The 23,026-nt window shown below is 52.1% G+C and overlaps 1 protein-coding gene across 6 annotated transcripts in view; it reads left to right on the top strand.

Annotated features, from left to right (window-relative positions):
* Positions 1-21,192, top strand: part of Il2rb (interleukin 2 receptor, beta chain) — a 32,366-nt gene extending 11,174 nt beyond the window's left edge. Inside the window, exons 2-11 of one of the 6 annotated variants that reach the window (XM_006520477.3) lie at positions 5,359-5,500; positions 8,569-8,686; positions 9,469-9,583; positions 10,185-10,266; positions 12,218-12,323; positions 13,926-14,074; positions 14,551-14,716; positions 15,405-15,525; positions 16,428-16,512; positions 18,265-21,192. In XM_006520477.3, coding sequence (XP_006520540.1) covers positions 8,599-8,686; positions 9,469-9,583; positions 10,185-10,266; positions 12,218-12,323; positions 13,926-14,074; positions 14,551-14,716; positions 15,405-15,525; positions 16,428-16,512; positions 18,265-18,972 — 1,620 coding nt within the window. In that variant the 5' untranslated portion in view covers positions 5,359-5,500; positions 8,569-8,598 and the 3' untranslated portion in view covers positions 18,973-21,192. Of the gene's footprint in view, positions 1-5,358; positions 5,501-6,053; positions 6,138-6,678; positions 6,785-7,947; positions 8,041-8,568; positions 8,687-9,468; positions 9,584-10,184; positions 10,267-12,217; positions 12,324-13,925; positions 14,075-14,550; positions 14,717-15,404; positions 15,526-16,427; positions 16,513-18,264 lie in introns of those variants that run through there. The other 5 variants (NM_008368.4, XM_006520479.2, XM_006520480.3 and 2 more) reach the window with 5 other exon arrangements.
* The last annotated feature ends 1,834 nt before the right edge of the window (positions 21,193-23,026 follow it).

The raw sequence follows: 23,026 nt of genomic DNA, 5'->3' as shown, positions 1-23,026 counted from the left end.
TGGACTGTGGCAGAGGTAGGAATGGAATGGTGCCCTCTGTCTATAGCTAGGAACTTTCTCAGTTGCTTCTGGACTGTTATGTGATTCAGACAGAGATGGCCAATGCAAGGCTAAAGGTAGCAAGGGCAGGCTGGGTAGCTGAGTTCCTGAGTTCGACTCCAGATCTGGCAAAGACAGGAGGATCCCAGGGGCTCACTGTTAGCCGGTCTAGTAAACTCGAGAGCTCTAGGTTCAGTGTGACTCTTCTGTAGAAGTAAGGAGGTGGGGAGGTGGCTAAACAAGCAAGATCACAGTAGCACACACAGGAAGGGCTGAGTTCTAATTCCCCCAAACCACATAAAGGTTGGAAATACTCCCACACACTATCGTAATCCCCAGTATGGATATCACTTGCTGTGAGCTGTCTTGGGTCCAGGTCCACTGAGAGACCCTGTCTCAAGGGAACAAATCAGAGTGATGGAGTGGGGAACCTGGCATCTTTCTCGGGCTTCTACATGCCTCCACAGTATACCTTCATCACATGTGTGTACACACGCATATACCACACATGTGCACATGCCAAAAGAAAAAAAAATAGTCCAGCGACTTTAGGGAGGGGTCCTAAATAGCTAGAGGCACGCCCTTTGCTTCTTTCTCTGCTTTCTAGTTGGAGGAATGAGGATGTGATGGGTGGTACCCAAACAGCTCGTTTGGTCTGTGAGGAGGCAGCAGAGTGGTTGCTGAGGATGTCTAGGGAGGAAGACAGTTGGCTTTGGATTCTGACCTGAAGCAGGGGGATAGGAGCTTGTGGGAGGAGCTACTACTGAAATCTGGGGACTGCAGCATGGATCCTGGTGGCTCTCAGAAGCTTGAGTGAGGAGGAATGTTGCAGCCTGTCTCAGTCAGGGTTTCTATTCCTGTGACAAAATACCATGACCGAAAAAGCAAGTGGAGGTGGAAAGGGTTTTTATTCAGCTTACTCTTCTCCATTGCTGGTCATCACTGAAGGAAATCAGGGCAGGGGCCTGGCTACGGGAGCTGATGCAGAGGCTGTGGAGGGATGCTATTTACTGGCTTGCTCCCTGGCTTGCTTTCAGCTTGCTTTCTTATAGAACCCAGGACCACCAGCTCAGGGATGGCACCACCCACAATGGTCTGGACCCTTCCCTGTCAATCACTAATTATGAAATGTTCTACTGGCTTACCTACAGTCTGATCTTATAGAAGCATTTTCTCAATGGAGATTCCCTCCTCTCAGTCGACTTTAGCGCCTGTCAAGTTGACCTAAAACTATCCAGTATGGAGCCATAAACCTAGATTCCAGGGTGCAGAGGGGACAGGAAGATGAGAGGGTACAGTATGGCTTAGTCTCCAACAGGGGCAGTGATGTGATAGACAAGGGGGAAAGTCATAGCTAAGAAGGCACATTGGGGCCAGGAAACCCCAATGCAGGCATCTCACAGCCCCTGTGAAAATGGAGTCCTCGTGAGGAACTGGCTGTGGTAGTGGATACTCTGGGAACTGTGTCTGTGAAAGAGGAGGGTGCAGGGAACTTTGTTCACAGTGGAACCCCATGAGGATGCAGGAGAGAGGTGTATAAAGGGGCCAGGAGCAGCAACTGTAGGGACCACGATGCAGATGCTGCAAGGAAAGATAGCCTTGTAAGTGGGGGTTGGGGGTTATTCAAACAGCAATCCCCAGTAAGGGATCTGGGGTGACTGGGTGGGTACTGTCAGGCCTCTGACATCTGGGAAGCTTCTATGAGATTCTTCCTCACAACACCCTGGGAGAAATGCTGGTTTCTCAGGACGGCAGGCCAGGGCTTTAAGGGTGACTCTACCGGTCTTCTGCTAGCATGCTCTGTGAATGCTAGATTGAGTCCAGCCTGTGACACAGTAAGCCTGGCGGATCCTGCACATGAAACGATGTCCAGTTGATAGCCAGTGATAGTCCCCAGGCTGGAGGAAGCTGGGGTGAGAGGTTCCTTGAGCTCTGAAAGCCTGGTGGCTTCTGTGGGCTTTCAGAATAAGCGTCCAAGTTCGGGCAGTGGGATGAGTATTCTGGAAACCCCCTGGGGACAAGGGGGTGAAATGCCCTGGTTGGGGCTGAAGCAAGATCATCATGGCTGCCTATTCTGGCTGCTGGGCGGGAAATTCTTGTGGTCCCAGGGATGGGAAGAAAGTTGGCACGTTCCCTGGCACTTGGATGGTACCTAGGCCTATGGATCCTGCTATGTCCAGTGGCCTGTGCTGTTGTACAGATAAGGGTGAAGGTGAAGTTTGTGCCTATTTACCTTACAGACCAGAAATCCCAACAAGGAAGAGGGGGGCAGGAGATAGATAGGTGGATAGATAGATAGATAGATAGATAGATAGATAGATAGATAGACAGACAGACAGAGAAAGGGATAGAATCAGAAAGGTAGAGAGATAGAGAGAGGATGGCTGGAGAAACAGAGACAGATGAACTAAAACTGGGGTTTTTAGGACCTGGATGTAGACAAAGCCATTCATCTCCCACTCCACTGGCTGTTCTGGGTCCTAGGTTCCACCTCCCCACAAGGATGGCTGGGAATGGAGCCTAGGGAGGAGGCCAGGCAGGGTGTAGGGAGCACGAGCCCACCTTTTCCCTCATGCCTCTGTGGGCCCCTACTATGTCTCACAGGTCAGAGACTCTGAGTAAAGGGTAAAGACTATGCTTCTCTCCGCCCCTGGCCTGGCTGCTTAATAGGTTCTTGCTGGCTGAAGGAAGGGGCGAGGGGAAGATGGAGGAGTGGGGAGGGGCCTGAACTGCATCAGCGAGACTGGTCAGGGTCGTCCCCACAGACTAAGCTATGATGGCACTGGACCTGTGGCTCCTAACTCTGCCCAGGGACAATTATTCCTTTTGACTTTACATGTGCTTTAATAAAATGGTTCCATTTATCTGGAGGGAAAGGCTAAGTCCCAGGTCTGCATGCAAAGCCAAGAGCCGCTCATCACGGCTTCCCGAGAAGCTTCCAGAAGTATTCTATGCTTGGGAAACCTGGCCTGTCAATCTCCCCGTCACCATGGATATGTCTCTTGCCTTCTACTGTTATTAAAGAATCTTCCAGGGGAGGAGGGGGGTGGGACAAGAGAGAGTCGTTAGCCATTTTCTGTGGCTGGGCCTCAGTATGTCAGAGAGTTGGAGCTTGCTGGGCCCACAGCTGTGGAGCTTCCTGAGTGTTGGCAGAGGTAGTGGGTAAGGCCTTCCTTCTGCCTCAGCACAGGTCAAAGGCGTCACATGGCTGGAGGGAGCGCCATGTTGGCTCCTGTTTCTCTTCCACATCAGTGCCATTGTAGGAAGCCACCTTCATGCCTTCACCCCCACCCTAATGGCCTCTGAGATTTCTGCTCTCACAGACAATCAATATAAGAATTTAGGGGGCTTGGATTTCTAATGCATGAACATTTAGGGGCACATTCACGCCCTGTCAAGGAGAACTGGCTTTTATCCCAAGTCTTCATGGATACCTTCCTGTGTGTCAGTCCTCACCCCAGGCTCAGGCAAGAACTGATAAGACCCTATTCCAGTCTGTCTATGAGGTTCTCCCACCCTACCCCAGACAGCTCCTCTGCAGGAAGTCTGGAGCCCTGATATAGCTATAAGGATGCGGCCATGCGGATGCCATGGGTCCAGGGATGAGTCTGTAGCTTGGTGGGCTGATAGGAGGTGGGAAGTAGTTGGAGGAGGTAGGTCTCTGGGAACATGCCTTGGACACATATCCTGTCCTCAGCCTTCTCCCCTTTCCCCACTTCCTGCTTGACAAGTCAGGGAGCAGCTTTGTTCTCTTATCATGGTGTTTCACTGTGGCAGATCTAAGACACCAGGGGCCGGGCCACCCAAAAGCCACAAGAAATCTTTCCTCCTTTAAGCTGATTTTGCCTGGGAATTTTGTCACCTCAATGAAACTAAAATAGTAATCCCATTTTACAGATTTGTGAACTGAAGTTCAGCAAGTCCAGGTCACACAGCCGGGGTGACTCTCCCTAGCAATGGCAGCCCACATACCTCCTTTCCTGGCTTGTCTCAATTCTCTTTTTAGGGTTCTTGATTTCACTCTCCAGCATCCCCAGAGTCCTGGGGATTTTGTGTGTGTGCATACGTCCCTCCATATCCCAGACAGGGCACCAACGACAGAGCAAGAAACAGCTCCACTGAAGTCTAGCTTGGTGAGCTAGTGAGTTTCTTGTGCACATTTATGGAGTAAGGGGTTGCTTACATCAGTTTGGGTGACCACCCCCCCAAGCAACTATGTTACTGGGAAGTCACAGCTGAGCATGGATGATGGCATCCCCATAGTTGTATAGATGGAGTCACTTCTTCTTTGGCTAACCTATCCTCTCTAGTGTGTAAGTACCCCTGAGTTCAGTTACACATCGCTAAAGCTGGACCTCAGGGGAGGGGTTCCTGTTACTTCTCTTCCCTTCTTGTGAGGGGATGAACATCAGCAGGTCCAATCGTGTGGCTCTCTTGTGGCAGTTACAGCTGCCCCGATGAAGATGGTAATGGCTGTTATGTCCAGAGAACAGAATTCTTACAACTCCCTTCTTTTCACAAGAGGGCAGAAGCTTGTCATATTTCCCCAAGCCTGGCATTAAAACCAAGATGAAGGGGAGATAGAAACGGGGAGTCCCTGGTCCTGTGATACAATATGTAAATAAACACCCATTCATTTACGGAGAAATTCGTGACTTCATTGTTAAAAATAAAAGCCGTGAACTGAACCCTGCCACCCTATCTCACCGAGAGAGGAAGGATTAGAACTTACAACTCGGAAAGGAAGAAAGTGATAGGAGGGCCACTCATTGGCCATCAAACTGCTTATCAAGCCTTAAAACCAGTCAGTCACCTTTGAATGCTAGCCTAAATAAAGGGCATCTCAGAGACTGAAGTAAAGGGCAGCATGTAGCGGGGGCTGGGGGATGGCTAAAATGGAGATCAGCAAAGAGGACACCTAGACTCTAGGTCCTAGAGGGATGATGTGTCTGTGGGTGGCTTTGGTGTTAGGGTGTGAGCATATGTATGTGTGTGTGTGTGTGTGTGTGTGTGTGTGTGTGTGTGTGTGCATGCGCGTGTGTGCTCATGCGTGAGCAGAAGTCGATGGTGTTAGGGTGGCATGTGTGAGATGTAGCGGGGAAGAGTAGGCAAAGAAGGGCCTGCCCCCTCAGGTTCTGTGCATAGCTAGGTCCCTGTACCACAGTAACTGTGTGAGCGTGTGTGCCACCACATTCAGTGGCTGCCCCTGGGCGTAGGAGGAGATCTTATCAGTGCTAGGTGTGTGTGGAGTTTCAGGCTACCTCATCACCCCCCATCTCTCCACCTCCCATTGGGCCTTGCCCCTCATCCTCTATACAGGAAGTGGGCTCGCCTTGGGTTTCAGTCTGTTGCTGGCCTAGCTGTTGTCTGCTACCTAAGCTGCGGAGCAGGAGATGGCCGTGGACCCAACCTCCAGCAGGACTGCAGGGAACATCTCGACACAACTCCATGTTGCAGCCAGGTGATGCCCCTGTGTGGTCCCCTGGGAGCCCTGGGCACCCCACTACCTCTTGCTGGTCCTCCCAAGGGACAGGGAGCTGGGAGGGGGCGCTCATCTCTAACTTGGTTCCCTTTGTAGTTTGTATCTGGGCTTTGATGATTAACCTTGTCTTAGGATTCCCTGGGGAAGGGGGTAGCCTGGCTGTCATGGTTTCTCCTTTAAGAATAAACCCCTTCCAATGTCAGGGCACAGTGGCTTCTTCCCAGTCTACTCTGTGGGAAGCTGTGTGCCATTTTCGCTAGGAGGGACTTCCCTGGATCCTGTGTGGGGATGTCTTAGCCCAGAAGGGTGGAGGAAAAGATTTGTAGCTCGTCAGTATTGGGAGGTGGCATGGCGTGTATGGGACAGGTGGGATTCAACGCTGACGCCTGTGGAGTTCATCTCAGCCTGGAGAATTCTCCTTAGTGAGAAAGAGAGAAGGAATCTCCCCCTGGGACCTGGCTGTCCAGTCAGCTATGTTGATTGACAGGTTTCTGAGGGCCCTAGGCTGGAGGTCAGAGGTAGAGTTCTAGCTTAGATTTGTCTCTGACATTACCGAGTGGCTAGAGAGGTTAAGGACATCGCCAGGCATGGGGCTCCGTCTCCGAGGCTGCCTGAGGTAGGAGCTTCCCACCGTTAGCTGTGTTTACAGTACTTCAGGGCCAAGGTGGGTGGCTGAGGAAGGCAGAACTACCTTTGAAGGTCCCCTTTCTTTCACACACTCCTCAGCTGAACTGAACAGCAAGAGGTGAACAGTGGTGTGTGTGTGTGTGTGTGTGTGTGTGTGTGTGTCTTTGTGAATGTGTGTGTCTCTGGAGAGGTGGCCAGAGAAAGGATCTCTGAGGTCAAAGGCCACCAGATCTGACAGACAAGCTCTTGCTTGCCGTCCGTCCTCCCTCAGTCGACCCTGTACCTCACAGACCTGTGAGGCCTTGGACTGCCCCAGCACTGGAACCTTTATCCTGGGAAACAGGCTGCTTTAGGCCCTGATCTTCCCATAGGGAAGGAGCAGTCAGTCACAGAACCTGCTCTTGTGCTGTGAGACCTCTCTGTGACATGTGTGGGTCAGTCTGACGCAGGGAGTGTGACACGACTGTCACTCATGGCTGACCCTCCTCCTCCGTCAGCATCACCACTGTACTGGAAATCAGGTGACCCAGTTAGAGCAGCCTGGGTCTGTGGGATGACAGACCTTTTCAGGGCCTCAGCGGAGACATATATGAGTCAGGGAGATGAACGTCTGGTGGTTGCGAAGGGCATACGTGGGTGAGCCTCAGGGGGACAGTGCCTGGGACTCTGAGATTCTTGGGCTGTACTCACTCTGCCCGAGGCTGGCCTTGTGCTGTGTGGTTTTGGAGTGGTTTTCTTAGTCTCCCAGAGATTCAGTTTCCCTCTTGCCGAAGGAAGCTGCAACCACCATGACTGCTTGAAGCTACCCTGCCCCCCAGCCTGACCCTTCCAGAACCTTCCATATGCTCTTCCGTCTAACCCTGTCCATGATGGGTGGATGCTTTTGTGCCTCTTCAGCCAGGGGTGGGGAGCAGGTTTGAGTGCCTTTTCTTAGGCATTCTCTGTTTTTGGCTGTGGCTTGTGGCCCGGCTATAATCTTGCCTCTTTCATTCCTCTTCCTCTCCCCCAGGGTTATGCCCTCCCTCACCCCAACCCCACGCCATCATGAGGCTGCTCAGATGTCTGGGTCCGACCTGGCTTGCTGCCTTATTGAATGAACACGTAGAGTGCTTCAGATCCTGTTGGGCTCACAAGGGGCTGTGGAAGGCCCCTTGCTTGGGCTGAACCTGTTAGGGCTCCCTTTCTACCCAAGCACCTGCGGGGAGTTGATCTTCCAGGGAAGGGAGGTCTGGGGTGGAACCCCAGTTCCGTAGACTTGGTCCTGGGATCCTTGGTCTCCTTGTCTGCCTAGCAAAGACACCAAATAGCTGCTGAGCTGCCAGGCAGCATAGAGTAGCTGGAAGTATGAGGGCCTGGGCACAAGGCCTGGGCAGTGTTTGATGAACATACCCGGCAAACACTGTCACCGGGCCGCCACCCATCACTTGCTGTCCCACAAACCCTTCAGTGCATGACATTTATTGAGGGCCTCCTGTGTTCCGAGGTCAGTGGTTTGGAGTGGGCACACTGCCTTGGCAGTGTGGTAGGTGACAAGCCAGAGGGATGGAAGGCAACCCAAGGTAGATTGTCCTTCCTTCATGGGGGAGACCAGGGCGAGTGCCACAGAACCAGCAGAAAAGAGAATGAGAAATGGGATACCAGGAGCCTTGGGTGCAATGTGGGAAGGACAAGTCCAGGGAGGCTTTTAGAGGTCCAGACCAAAGCCACCAGCTTATGTGGACTGCAAGAACCACCTAAGGCAGGCCACGGTCTTGCCTTCCATGCTCCTCAGGGCTGAAGTGGGTGCTCTTGGTAGCCCTGTGATAGGTATTCATTTGGAGATCAGAGACCCAGGAATGAATGGAATCCAAATGTCCTTGTCCTGATAGACTGTCTATGACTCATATACATAGGTACGTGAATGCATGCGTGTATGTGTGTTTTCAAACTGAACACTGTTTTAAGTCATGTGCAAAAGTCTTGAGCTGGTCTCTATCCTGCTTGGGGCCTGAGCGATTCCTTTTCCCAGAACAGCTATGATGTGGATGCTTCTCGCCTATTAGTCACCCAGGGACTTGGCTGTCCAATCACAGAGCTGAGTCCCTGTCACCTCACCTCACCTGGGTACATGGGGTGGGCATCTGCCAAAGATGCTTTGGGTGGGAGACACCTCATTCACACCGTGCTCCGGAGAGCCGGTGGCTGCCCCTAGGAACTCCTTGCATGACCACCTACTGCCACCAGTTTCTTGTGATGGGTTGGTCATTTATAGTGAAAACAGAGTCCGTGTAAGGACTGGTTTGGTCTGACATTTTAGGCACCTCTGGAGGAAGGAAGGGAGCTCAGAGGGAGAGAGAGCCTGGGCCTGCTTTGCTCTGGCTGGGCGGAGAGAGGGTAGAGTGGGGTGGGGTTTCTGACTTGTTCTTTCCTTCTCCACTTAGGGTTTGCATCCTCAGCTCCTCTCAGCTGTGATGGCTACCATAGCTCTTCCCTGGAGCCTGTCCCTCTACGTCTTCCTCCTGCTCCTGGCTACACCTTGGGCATCTGCAGCAGTGAAAAGTGAGCATCTGGCATTTTGATGTCCATACTTTCCCCAGTGGGAGGTCACATCCCAGATTCCTGCTTCAGGGAGGAGATCCATCTAGCCTGGGAGGCAAGGTGAAGAGGGACAAGGCAGTGGGACCCAAGGGCAGGTATCCATCTTCCTGAGCTTGCACAGGCTTCTCCCAGACACATGCAGAGGCTGCTGATGGGGCCTGCTTGGCCATGGATAGGCGCTCTGTGTCTTCCCTTTGAAATGGGTCTGGATTGGGGTTGTGACAGGTGGCTCAGTGGGCAGAGTGCCTGGCACAGGCGTACAAGCATGAGAACTGGCGTCCAGAATTCCAACACTCACATAAAAACAAGTCAGGAATGGGCTGGCAAAGTGGCTCACTGGGCAAAGTGTTTGCCCCACAGACTTGACAACCTGAGTTCAATTTCCCAGATGCTGTGGTGGAAGGAGAGAGTTGATCTCTAAAAGTTGTCCTCTGGCCTCTATACACATACCATGACCACCTACTGCCACCAGTTTCTTGTGATGGGTTGGTCATTTATAGTGAAAACAGAGTCTGTGGCGTGTGTATCTACATACATGCACATGAACACAAACACACACACACACACACACACACACACACACACACACATGGCAATGAAATGAACTCGAATTCCTTTTCTTCCCAGCTGAGTCCCCTACCTCTTCCTGGGGCAGGCACAGGGTGCCAAGCGCAGGGTAGTGGACATATCCAGAGGCCATGTATGTCTCGTAGCCAGCCACTCACACCCCACTCTGCCCACAGACTGTTCCCATCTTGAATGCTTCTACAACTCAAGAGCCAATGTCTCTTGCATGTGGAGCCATGAAGAGGCTCTGAATGTCACAACCTGCCACGTCCATGCCAAGTCGAACCTGCGGTGAGTGTAGCCTGGTCTCGCCAGGACCTCAGGGCTGTGGGACCTCCAAGCTGTGGAATCCTGCCTGGGCTTGAGATCCACAGTGGTTAGCACCAGGCTCAGACACTCAGTCATGTGGGCCCCCAAAAGTGGCTGTGATCCAGGCTTTAGTTGAGAGCTAGCAAGGTCCTGGACCAGGTAGTTTGGGGACAGTGACTGTGAGCCTTTCATGCAAGGTTAGACTTCATAAAAAGGTAATCAGGGTACTTAGTGCCTGATATATTATATATATTATACATATATAATATATATAATTAATATATATATTAATCTGGTATTTGGGAGACCCCACAGGCAGCTGTGGGGTTACATTGCCTGGGGAAGTATCTGGGGAGCCATAGGCTTTGTCAGGCTGACTTTAGCTGCCTGGAGGTAAGGGCTCTCGGGCAGGAGTGGGGCTGAATTTCTTGGTCACTCTGGCTGCTGGGAGGCCAGGCTGGGGTGGGGAGCTGGCTGCTTGCCTACTGTGCTGCTGTCTCTGGCACAATGGAGCCTGAGAAGGGTCCTTGGATGGCTCTGTGGTCCTGACTTGGTTTCTGATGTGACTTTTCTGTTCTGCAAGACACTGGAACAAAACCTGTGAGCTAACTCTTGTGAGGCAGGCATCCTGGGCCTGCAACCTGATCCTCGGGTCGTTCCCAGAGGTAAGTAGCCTGAGTAGCAGTGTGTGTGCATGTGTGTGTGTGTGTGCGTGTGCGTGTGCGTGTGCGTGTGTGTGTGTGGTCAAGTCCTTCCAGCTGTGGGCTGAGGCCTCGAGGTGGGCTTGGACCTCTGCAAGCATCAACCTGGTAATGCAGACCAGGCCATCTGGGCTGAGAGGGAGGAACAGGAAGTTGGATTTTGAGGTGTAGGGTCTGTATCCGTGCTGCCCCTTCATGAGCTGTCATCCCCACTCTCCTTGTGAGTCTTGCCACCCTTTTGCATCCCAGACAACGGCAATCACGCCAGACTCCGGCTGAGGTCTCAGCATCTAGGGGGTAGTGGCATGCTATCGCTGAGTGTCCCGGCCCTGGTGCTACCTCACAACAGCTCAGTGCCTCTGGGCAGCTTCAGGGCCTCCGTTTCCCCTCCCATAAAATAGGAAAGAAAATGGAAGCTCCCTCAAAGGGTTGTTCTTGGACAGAGGAGATGCTGAGAGTCCTACGTAGACCCTGATGATTTTGTCTCCTTGCCAAGGAAACATCTAAGTCTCAGAGAGATGTGGTAACTGCCAAGGTCACCCAGCCATCAACGGCTGAGCTGGGGTTGACCCCAGACCTATGGGCTTCTGGTGGCTTTTCCATATTGTTCAGCTGCCGCTTGCATATTCTCAGGTTCAGACCATGTGGATGTAACTTCATTTTTTTCCTCAAACCCTCTGGGCAGGGCAAGGGCAGGGCAGTGCCAGGGTTTGCCTGGGGAGTCCAGGCTGTGTTGGCAGGTTCACATTTTTTCTCAGAGAAAGAGAATGGGAGATACACAACACAGCCGGTAAGTCTCCAGCTATACCAATCTGGGAGCTTTGCAGGAAACTGGCCTCCATCCTGGTCTGATTAGTTCTTAGCTGTGTGGCCTTAGGCATGCCCCTAACCCTCTCTGTGTTTCAGTCCCCTGGGATAACTGATGGGAATGGCAATAGTATATGTCTGTCTCAGGGGGTGGTGAGAGCTCAGTGAGGTAATTTATACAGAGAAGAGGGGACAGAAGTTCCCAGCAGCCTCATACTGGCGATACCTTCAGACCAACCATAACAATAATAATCAAGTTGTGCTACGATTAAGTGGGTGAACCTGAGCTGGTAGCAGCTGTGAGAGATGAAGGCCGTGCCCTCCATGAAGTGAGAGGATGCAGTACCCAGCTGATTGGTTGGTCAGGGAACTCTAATGGTCAGGCTCAAGGCTGGTGCAGGTAGGAAGGGCCAGGCCTCAAGGCTCCGACTGCAAACCACCACCTAGTCCCAGAGCATAGGTCCTACCATGGCCTGCCACTGATTCTCCTCCTGCCGCCTACTTGGAGGTAGGGCGGGAGGGGGGACAGCCATTCATCTCTAAGCTTTGGTCATTCTGAGGAGCCATGGCTGCAATGGCCTTGTGTGTCATGGGTCTCAGAGGGGAGGAACTACTGCGCTCATCAGCAAGCTGTGAGCAGCGGCTGCCTGGGGCACACTCAGCAGCTAGCCATCACCTTCCAGAAGAGTCAGGGTTATTGAACAGGTCTAACACTGCCTTCACTATGGCTGTCCTTCTTGGGGGCTTGGCTACTTGTATTTTTCTTGTAATGGGGAGCTTCCTTCTAATCCTGGTGACCTACTTCAGTTTATATCAGGGATTATTGAATGACTGCTCTCTGTGCCAAACTTAGCTGCTGCCTGTGTTTGTAAATAAAGTTTTATTGGAACATGGCCCTTGAGTTGTGACAGAGACCGTGTGTGTGTGTGTTTGTGTGTGTGTGTGTGTGTGTGTGTGTGTGTAGCTGTGGAGCTAAAAACACAACCTGGCTGGTTAGAGACATTGGCTACCCCTTGCCTTAGATAGCTTGGTAGAGGCAGAACATGTCCTTACCTTGACATTTTAACGGTTCCCCTTTCTCAATGACCTCTGCTCTCCTCCCTTGCAGTCCCAGTCACTGACCTCCGTGGACCTCCTTGACATAAATGTGGTGTGCTGGGAAGAGAAGGGTTGGCGTAGGGTAAAGACCTGCGACTTCCATCCCTTTGACAACCGTGAGTATGGAACCTGGTGTGTGGGTCTGAATCTCTGAGTCTGTCCCTGCGCCTACCTGAAAAGCTCCCCCCAGCTCTGACCTTCCCACCCAACCCCACCCCTGCCTGGAAGATTCTTACTTCAGCTCTCGCCTATTTGTGGGTCTGTCTCTCTGCTGGGCTGAGAGCTTCCTGAGGGTCTCTGCTGGCCCTGAGGCTCCTCTCAGGAACACTCAACTCTAGGTCTGAACAGGCAGGAAGCTCTTGTTGAATTGCGGAGTGTTTTTCAACCTCTAGAGAAGAGAAGGTGCAGAGGGGAGATCCAGGCAAAATTCAAATTGCAGCCCTGCCTTGATGCATCAGGCTGGCAGATCACATCTGGGACCTTAGTGTTTTCTTTGTAGAATGGGGATAATTGAGGTCCTTGTGACAGGAAGGAATGTTGAGGTGCATAAACTGCTCAGCATTCAAGACATAGGGAAAAAAAAACTAGTGCTCTGTGGGCACACAGAATCTCAAGGTTACATGTAGAGCACTTGCCAAGCTGTGCCAACTCACTCTCACAAATATTAATAAACAAGTATATTGAATGAGTGTGTAAATAGTATAATTGAGAAATGAATCATAGCTCTTTATAATTTATATTTACATTTAATATGTATACTGATGGGATACACGGATATAAATTTATATGAGAGGCTATGTAATTATAGCTACATGTTCTAATTATTTAAATTTATGTCTTATTTAAATGTATTCATATAAATACAAATACATCAATAATACAGATACATGGATAAAATAAGGTACATGAGCTGGTGCCTGCACAACTCTCAGATCAGTTTTCGAGCAGAACAAGGCTGCCTGCCAATCACTCAGCAGTTGATTAGTCATTCCTGAAGAGTGCCTTGGGTACCAAAAGCTCTATTGGCACGGCACAGCCCATACTCAGGCATCCTGGGAGGAGCATGGGCACAGAAGGATCCCCTATAGATTTACTTTTTCGGGTGTAGGCAGAGCAACAAGGGCAAGGGGTGTAAGGGGTGACACATGGCCGGGGAAGGCTGGGCCATTTGAGCACAGGAATGAGGAGGAGTGGGTGCCGAGGAGGAGGAACAGGGGCCAGGATGGAGAGAAGAAGGTTCAAACTGTGGTAGAGTGGGCTCAGAGGAAGGGGAAGTAGGTAGGTATAGAGGAGGAAATAGAACAGGTTCACAGTGGGATGTGAGGAAGGGAAGAAAGGGGGCACATGTGGAAGAGGGGGACAGCTGTTGCAGAGGAGGGGGAAGAGCAGGTGCATAGGAGAAGGGGCAGCAGGTGCAGAGGAGGAGGGACAGCAGGTGCAGAGGAGGAGGGTCAGCAGGTGCAGAGAAGGAGGGACAGCAGGTGCAGAGAAGGAGGGACAGCAGGTGCAGAAGAATGATAGCAGGTGCAGAGGAATGATAGCAGGTGTAGAGGAGGAACAGGTGCAGAAAAGGAGGAACAGCAGGTGCAGAGGAGAAGAAGCAGGTGCAAAGAAGGAGTTGGTGCTGGGGGTGTTGTGTGGTGGAAACTGGTTTGCAAGTTCTTGGTATCATACCGATTGGTCCATGATATCTGCTCCCTCCTGTCTTCTGTCTGCAGTTCGCCTGGTGGCCCCTCATTCCCTCCAAGTTCTGCACATTGATACCCAGAGATGTAACATAAGCTGGAAGGTCTCCCAGGTCTCTCACTACATTGAACCATACTTGGAATTTGAGGCCCGTAGACGTCTTCTGGGCCACAGCTGGGAGGTGAGGAATGGCCAAGCCTCTGCCTCTACACCTTCCTGTTCTGGTGTCTACCCTTTTCTGTTTCTACATGCTGGTGTGACACTGATTCAGCCTGGTCCTCCGACATGGCTTCTCAGTGCCTGCTTGGCTCATGCTTTTACTGCTTGGGGTCACATCTGGCTCCATATCTATGTAGTCCCTCGAGTTAAGGCGGCCTCTGAGACTTGGCAGCCACTTTTCCACATTCTAATTGCAGCGTGTTCCCTGGCTGCAAGGGATGGGGTGGTGGTGGTGGTGAGGAATGACGGGGACTGAGGCTTGCCATCTACACACTTGTCCCTTACTTGCCTGGTGACCCTGGGACTCAGGGCCCCAGCAGCCAGTGAGTCAGGGAGCCTTTGGGAAAGCTGGGGAAGAGGCTGTTTGCTTAGCCTCTTGACCTCGTTGCGGGAGGCGAGGTGGAAAGTGGAGCTGAGCTGGTACCCATCTCTGCCCAGGATGCATCCGTATTAAGCCTCAAGCAGAGACAGCAGTGGCTCTTCTTGGAGATGCTGATCCCTAGTACCTCATATGAGGTCCAGGTGAGGGTCAAAGCTCAACGAAACAATACCGGGACCTGGAGTCCCTGGAGCCAGCCCCTGACCTTTCGGACAAGGCCAGCAGGTACAGTGGGTGGCACAGGTTGGGGGTGGGAGTGGGAGAAGCTGGGTAAGGGGAAGGTGCTCTGGGAGCTGCAAATGTGGGTCAGCCTGCTTCCCCCTCATCTGCCAGCACCTCCCGTGGGCTCACTTACCAGAGACAGGGATGCTCAAGACATCAGTCACGGCCATAGATGGTAGGAAGATTCTCCTTGTATTAGCTCTAAATTCTTAGAATTCAGGGTCGGGGGCTCCTTTTTCCCAGCCTTCCCTGCAGGACAGGTGCTGTCCTAGGCAAGGTAGCTCTACCAGAAACAAGGTAGGCATAGCCTCTCAGTGTGGATACTGTGGAGCTGTCATGGTGGGGACTCTTGAGGCTCCATCCCTCATCATGTCACTTGCCAAGTTCAAGGGACATGGACGCTCTAGGTGTGGTGTGATGCTCAAAGGCTGCAGATGGAGAAAAGGTCTCAGTGAGTGAGGTAGGGAGTCAGATCAGCCATGGGCTCTGCTGGGAGTGCCACAGGGACATAGCCTTTAAGAACAGCCTTGCCTTTCTGGAAAGCTGGGCTGGAGCAGGACTGAGGATGGAGCCCCCAGCAAAAGCAAGCCTGGCTAGACACTGGTACCTGGCAGAGTGCGATTGTTGTCCAAGATGTGTGTGGCCTTCTGAGGGGCCATGCCTCAACTTCCACTTCTCATACCCCGGACAGATCCCATGAAGGAGATCCTCCCCATGTCATGGCTCAGATACCTTCTGCTGGTCCTTGGTTGTTTTTCTGGCTTCTTCTCCTGCGTCTACATTTTGGTCAAGTGCCGGTACCTTGGGCCATGGTAAGGAGACGCCTACCCAGTCTTCCTTTCCCACCCAGTCTGTCTTCAGCATGCACATGTTTCCAGGTTGGCCTGGGCTGCATCCTGTTCCCTCGTATCTGCCCTCTCTCTGTCTCCCTTCTCAGCAGCTTCCTTGTCCCTGTGCCTCATCCCACAGGTAGAAGCTGGTGTGGGAAAGGGAGGCAAAGCTCACCTGGAAGAGTCCCCCGGGCACCCCTGAAGCCCACTGGAGTCCCTGTCTTTCCTGTTGCTCTTGGTCCCCTCCTGTCCATTCTGACTGTGTCACACTCTTGTCTAACCCTCCTTAGAGATTCCCCACCACACCAGTCATACATCCTGACCCTTGAGGGCTTCCACTGGAAACTGTGTGCCAATCAGAAAGTGCCTCCCCTTTCTCCGGTTAGATATGTCCACGTTCTGGGTAGCTTAGTGGTAGACCAAGTAGATCAGTAGATCGAGTAGATTGTGATGTAGGGATTCAACTTCAAACTGCCATTGTGAAATGCACAGCGTCGCCATTCCCCAGGGGAGTGTTCACCAGGAGGTCTCTCTCCTGCCTCCCTCTCTAGCCTGTGTAGTCCCTCCCACTCTACAGCCATCTTTTGACTAGCACACAGGTCTGTGTCCACAGACTGGGCAATCCTATTACATGTTTGGTTCAGGTCTGTCTTCATGTCAGCATGTCAGCTCCGGGGGAGCAGAGGCCTTCTTTGCTGTCCACTCATGTGTCCCCAGCACCCTGTGCAGTGTTCTCTGTTGGTGACTGCTCAGTCAACATCATTGAAGGAGCGAATGCAGGATGGGCCCATCCCCTACTCTAGGGGCTGTGGGGCTGCTGGTGGGACCTCATGACACCCACTACCTGGTCTCACTCTTCACCCCTCCCCCTCTTCCTTGGCCAGGCTGAAGACAGTTCTCAAGTGCCACATCCCAGATCCTTCTGAGTTCTTCTCCCAGCTGAGCTCCCAGCATGGGGGAGACCTTCAGGTAGGAACCAGGGGTAGAAAACAGAGGGATGGTTGATGGACAGCCCAAGAGCAGGCTGCAGGGGAGAGATGTGATAGGGTGACAATGGCTTTGCCTTCTGTGAGGAGGCTACAGGATGTGAGGCAAGCAGTTTCCCCATGGACAACAGCTCTGTCTCCGAACTGCCTGGGAGCCTTCTGTCTAAGGCGTGTGGCCTTGGCTCTAATCCTGGCTCTGCCACTGCCTGCCTCTGTAAACTTGGAGGAGTTACAGATCTTCCCAGTGCCTCAGTTTCCACCCTTATACGGCCCTGGGAGTGTTGCTGGGTGCAGTACGGGATTCAGGGAGCTGCAGAGATCCCTGCCTCTGTGAACAGAGCAATTCCAGGCAGATCCAGTGAGCAGAGTGATTCCTGGCAGGCCTAGTGATTCATCACAGGAATGCAAGACCTCAGGCCATCTGGACTCACAAAACCTGGGCTTGTTTTCAAACTGTGGCCCACACAGTCCTATCTTCTGTCCCCCTAGTCTACCTGCCTCAGGCTAGATGCTTCTTGAGGCAAGAAGTGGATAGAGGGTAGAGGAAATCTACTGTTTCTACCCCCGACCCCACTGGGTTTCCATGATGGGAAGCGTGTGGGGGGCAGAGTGACCTGTGGCACTATGCTGAGAATGGGAGGCCCACAGGCCTGCTGGACTGGCCTGTGACCATTAGGGCTGAGCAGGGCCCTTCTAGAATATCTGAGAGGCTCCCAGAATTGAGGATGTCTTATTATGATACTTGATGTGTGTGTGTGTGTGTGTGTGTGTGTGTTGTGTGCACACATTCCTGCATGCTTGAGTGTGTGCATGTAATGGGGTGAGCAGCTCCATAAAAAGTTTGTCCAGACTGTGTTATGGGGGTGCACACCTTTGATCCCAGCACTCGGGAGGCAGAGGCAAGTGGATCTCTGTGAGTTCGAGGACAGCCTGGTCTACAGAACTAGTTCTAGGATAGTCAAGGCTATACAGAGAAACCCTGTCGCAGAAAACCAAACCAAACCAAACAAAAAAGCTCAAACCAAATCAAAAGAAACAAACAATCAAAAGACCAAAATAACTCTGTTTTTCCTGAAATCCCTTATGCCTTTGATCGTGGTAAGATCCTGACCAACAGACAAATGCAAACAAACCTTGACCTTGACTGGCTATGGGTCAGCAAGGATTCATGTCTTAGCCTCTTTGGGTTGTGGCCAGGGCTCTGGGTCATGAATCTCACTCACACACACGAAGGTTAGCCTGAGGGGTATATGCAGGCCATGACAGGGAGGGGCGAGCTGGGGATCCACCAGTTCTTGACCACTGTGTCCCTTGTCCTTGCTACACCAGCTGCCTGTGACTTGAGCAGGCTAGACCATCAAGGACATTGGTCAGCTCATTGACTCTGGTCAAGACAGTTGCGATTGTCCTTCTGTGTTCGCACACCTAGTTCAGTCCAGGTACACAGCAGGTACTCAGTAGCCAGCCACATTCACCCCTAGCCAACATCCCCCAGACACAGGTGAGCCAGCACTGAGCCTGTGTTCATCTAGGATCTGACCTAGGGTGACAAGTTGAGAGAGTCCACCAAGACAGCAAGGCTACAAGATGATATCAGGTTGGGGGCAGGGAGGAGGCGGTCCCGGGTGGTCCTGAAGGATGGAGAACAGGTGGGAGGGAAGGGAGAGGAGGAGTTGAGTTCAGTGGTGGGGAGGACGTTGAACGACCCACTTACTCTCCTCACTTTCTCTGGCAGAAATGGCTCTCCTCGCCTGTCCCCTTGTCCTTCTTCAGCCCCAGTGGCCCTGCCCCTGAGATCTCTCCGCTGGAAGTGCTCGACGGAGATTCCAAGGCCGTGCAGCTGCTCCTGTTACAGAAGGACTCTGCCCCTTTACCCTCGCCCAGCGGCCACTCACAGGCCAGCTGCTTCACCAACCAGGGCTACTTCTTCTTCCATCTGCCCAATGCCTTGGAGATCGAATCCTGCCAGGTGTACTTCACCTATGACCCCTGTGTGGAAGAGGAGGTGGAGGAGGATGGGTCAAGGCTGCCCGAGGGATCTCCCCACCCACCTCTGCTGCCTCTGGCTGGAGAACAGGATGACTACTGTGCCTTCCCGCCCAGGGATGACCTGCTGCTCTTCTCCCCGAGCCTCAGCACCCCCAACACTGCCTATGGGGGCAGCAGAGCCCCTGAAGAAAGATCTCCACTCTCCCTGCATGAGGGACTTCCCTCCCTAGCATCCCGTGACCTGATGGGCTTACAGCGCCCTCTGGAGCGGATGCCGGAAGGTGATGGAGAGGGGCTGTCTGCCAATAGCTCTGGGGAGCAGGCCAGTGTCCCAGAAGGCAACCTTCATGGGCAAGATCAGGACAGAGGCCAGGGCCCCATCCTGACCCTGAACACCGATGCCTATCTGTCTCTTCAAGAACTACAGGCCCAAGATTCAGTCCACCTAATATAGCAGGTGGCCAGGACTGGGATCCAGCTGCCTGGATCAGGTCAGGCTTGAGGAAGACTGCTTAAGAGGTCTCTTGAGGACAGTCCACTGCTGAGGACTGTCCTGGCTATCCCTGCCCCCCCCCTCCAAACTTAATCATCCACTTCTGAACTCCATTTGCTACTTCCTGGTCTAACCAGGGTTTGGTGGAGGGTGGGGAGTGGGGGAGCGGTGGTCAGCTCCACTGCCCTATTTAGTCATGAGGTCACTAGCTTCCTGTACCTGCCTCCTTCCCTCCTGCTTGCCTTCACAGGGCAGCTAGAACTTGCTTCCCCCAATACAAACATAACCTTGCTCCTCATTTATCCCTGAGCTTGCTGGGGCTCCTTACTTCCCTCTGCCCCATTTCCTGTCTCAACTCTTGCCCTGCCAGCACGGCTGTGGAACAGCTGTCCTCAGGTTGTGATGTGGCTGTACACTGTCTTAAAATCAGAGCAGCTTTGACAACCCAAACGAAGAGGTCCTGATAAGACTGAATGCAGCCTGTTGACTATGGAGGGTCCCTCGTAGAAGGAGGGGTTGGGAAGGGTCATCAGTCATCACCTGAGATCGTAGCCACTCTCCTGCACCCCATCCTCAGCTATTCTGCTCCTGGAGCATGAGTTATTTTATGTGTTCTTGGGCGATGCTGGTCTATGTAAGGGGTGGGGGCGCGGGGTTGATTGAAGTGAGGGCTCCTTCTATGTTGCTTTGGGGACCTTGTCTATTCTGGGGTGGGTTTTTCTGTGAAGCAGCTTCTTTGGGGTAACCTAGCCCCCTTGTCAGTAAGCCTAAGAGAGTCAAAGGACCACCGAGCTGGACTTGAGTGTACGCCTACTTTTGATGCAACATCTGGGAAAAGTACTTTTTTTGTTAATGTATCCTTGAAGCTAAGAAAAGCTTACACCACAAACATTGTGTCAGCACTGTCCTTTGTGGAGATCTCACGAGGATCCTCTGGGGTCTCCTGGAGTCATGATGTGTCATTCCCTATCCCCTACCCCACCCCACCCCACTCCCAACCCCCTCCTTTGCAGGCACTGTTCATTGTGCTCCGCCTAGGTATCAAGCTTCTCCATCATCTGTAAGTCCCGCCTACCTAGAGGGAGGGGCTTCTGTAAATCCCGCCTACCTAGAGGGAGGGGCTTATCCTATAAATCCCGCCTACCTAGAGGGAGGGGCTTCTCCTGTAAGTCCCGCCTACCTAGAGGGAGGGACTTCTATAAGTCCCGCCTACCTAGAGGGAAGGGCTTTTTTTCTTAAGGCACTCAGAAGGAGATGAAGGGGATAGCACTTGACCCATCTTCCTTATCCCGGGCTGTCTCCTGACCTCCCTGTGATAGACTCAGTTTGGACACCAATACCTACCCAGCAGTGGCTGTTGGATCTTTCCACGGCTGCCTCACCAACTCATGAAGGAGTCCACTGGAACCTGAGCCCCGAGTCCCAACAGCCCAGGCATGCTAAGTGTACCACCTCACCCTCAGAGGAGAGCACTGCTCTCTACAGACCACTCCATTAGCACAGAGCCTTAGGTGTGGGTCACTGTTCTAGGGTGATCAGATCGTATCTCCTCAGGGAAGCAGAGATCCAGACCTAACTAATGGCTGCCCTACCCACAGTGCCTGCCTTCGTGGTCCTGCACACTGCTCACTGGCTGTCCTGCCAGACTACAGGACCACTGGCTGACTAGCAACTTAGGAAGTGCCTTGGCGCAGAAGGGCTGTCACAGAGGCCAGGCCTGATCTAGCCAAGTAGGGTGTCTCTCAACCAGATGTCCTGGGAACAGGTGCTTGGGGCAAGGCCCATTGTTAGCAAGAGGAGATGAGCCAGTGCAGACGGGATTCAGAACCCATGCAAGGGTTCTCCTGCCCATCCCCTCCTGCCACCGGATGCTGCCTGCCACCAGCCTCCTCTAACTCAGCAATGAGTCAGACCTGAGCTCTGCATTCACGTTCTTCACTGTGTATCCTGGGCAAATGGACAAACCTTCAGGATTTTCTTGCCTCGGTTCCCAAATAGGAATACAACTTATTTCCACAGCTGAAAAGGTCTGAGAAGGATTCAGTTCTCTTTCAATGATCTGTGCATGGCATTTTTGCAATTATTTCCTGTAAAGTTTTAAAACACATTCACCTTTTTGTTTGTTTGTTTGTTTGTTTGCTTGTTTAAATGCACTTAATTAAAGATTTTCCTCATATCGTATCTGTGGCTTCAAAACCCAATCTTCCTATAAATAAAAGGTAATTATCAAAAGCAGGTGCAATAAAACTCTGTAACGTGTGAATCTGATCTGGGGGTGGAGCCTGATAGCCGAGCACTGCCTTGCTCATTCTGTCCCAGTTCTACAAGAAAGAGAGGTAATGTCAGGGTAGTGTCTATGTCATTGCTGTTGGAACTCTGTCATCTCAGGCTAGAGACTGAGGGACACTTCCTCTGTGACAAAAGCAGGGCTGTTGAGAACATCTTGGTCATTTATAGGAACCAGGCTCCTGTGCACAGATAGGCTCCAACCTCTCTCAAATCCACATGCAGGCTTGGGCAAGCATCCCAACAGACTATGGCTCAACCTATCATTCGTCTATCCGCCTCTCTGTTTCTCTCTGTGTGTCTCTGTCTTTCTCTCTCTCTAGCCATCTAATGATCACCTATCAATTAGCAGAATTTTTGCAGAGTATTGAGAAACAATCTCTAGCATTCACATATGGCAGACATTGCTAATTGATTTTATTATGTATGGTAGACGCTAATAATCAAATGCACCTATGCATGGCAGACATTGCTAATCAATTACACCTATGCATGGCAGACATTAATAATCATAGCCTTCCTTCCATTAGAAGCTGGATGCTGCCCTAGATTCTGTGGTACTGTGTCTGGGGCAGCCCCAACTGATGAGAACCTAGCCACATGTCTGGGTCACGCTGCCTCAGTTTCCCTCTACAATAGGAGCTCTTCCCCTTTCTCTAGGCAGGGGCAGCAGATGCTGAGATGGGGCAGCCTGGGAAGCTGAGAAAGCAATGAACAAGGGTCCCCAAAGCCCAGGAACCCAGAAACCCAGGTGTTCCTGTGTCTGGTGAGAGACCTGAGCTGGCATTGTCTGGAGAAAGGGGTCACCTTATGCCAGGTGGAGATGGCCAAAGCCACTGCATGTCCAATGGAGATTGTGGGAGTGGAGCCAGGAGAGAGCAGCTGGCAGGGCAGTGCAGGAAAGGGGGTGCCAGGACCCCCACGATCAGATTTCGGGGGGAAAGCAGCGGCTGGAGAGAAGGCCCAGCCCGGGCTCTGGAGAGTCTTGGGTGGGGATCAGGAAACAGTTAGGGACATCTTGGGCTGCAAGGAAGAGACAGGGCTGGGGGTTGGGGACAGAAGAAGGCTTCAGGCCTCTCCCAGGTCCTTTTTGGCTAAGGTTGACCTGTTCCTCTTATCTCCAAGTCTACATCTCTGCTCTCTCGTCCTTGCTCTCAGCAGCTTCCGGAGTTTTCAGGTAAATTGTGGTTGAATAAGTTTGTTCAAGTTTGAGACAAAAATCCAGCCATACCTTACTCATTGTGATGCCCCGGCCAACAGAGGAAGCCCCAGGGAAACAAAAGTAAAACCAAACAGCAACATTAGAGGCAGAGATGGTAGTTCATTCCTGAACCCCAACAGCAGAGAGCTAAAATGCGGGATGGGGGAGGTGTCTCAGGTTTGAAGGTGACTGGTCTGTGTAGTGAGCTCCAGGCCAGTCTGGACTACTTGACAAGTTCATGTTCCAAAAACAACCAAACCAAACCAACCAACCAAACAAACAAATAGCCCATACCACACCACCCTGCCCCCCAAAAAAACCCCACAAAACCCACCACCCAACTCTCTCTGTCTCTACCCAAAACAACAACAACAACAACAACAACAACATGTCACCTCCATGTCTGTGAGAGACAAGAGCTTTTGTCCCACTTTTCAGATGAGGAAACTGAGGCTGAGGGTAGTTAAGGAGTGTAGTTGCTAGTGGATAGAGATTGTGTGCTCCAAGCTCCTCAGTTCCTGGACCTTT

Source organism: Mus musculus, chromosome 15, assembly GCF_000001635.26.
Source record: "Mus musculus strain C57BL/6J chromosome 15, GRCm38.p6 C57BL/6J".
Lineage (NCBI taxonomy): Eukaryota > Metazoa > Chordata > Mammalia > Rodentia > Muridae > Mus > Mus musculus.
This window is presented reverse-complemented; position numbering and strand designations above follow the sequence as displayed.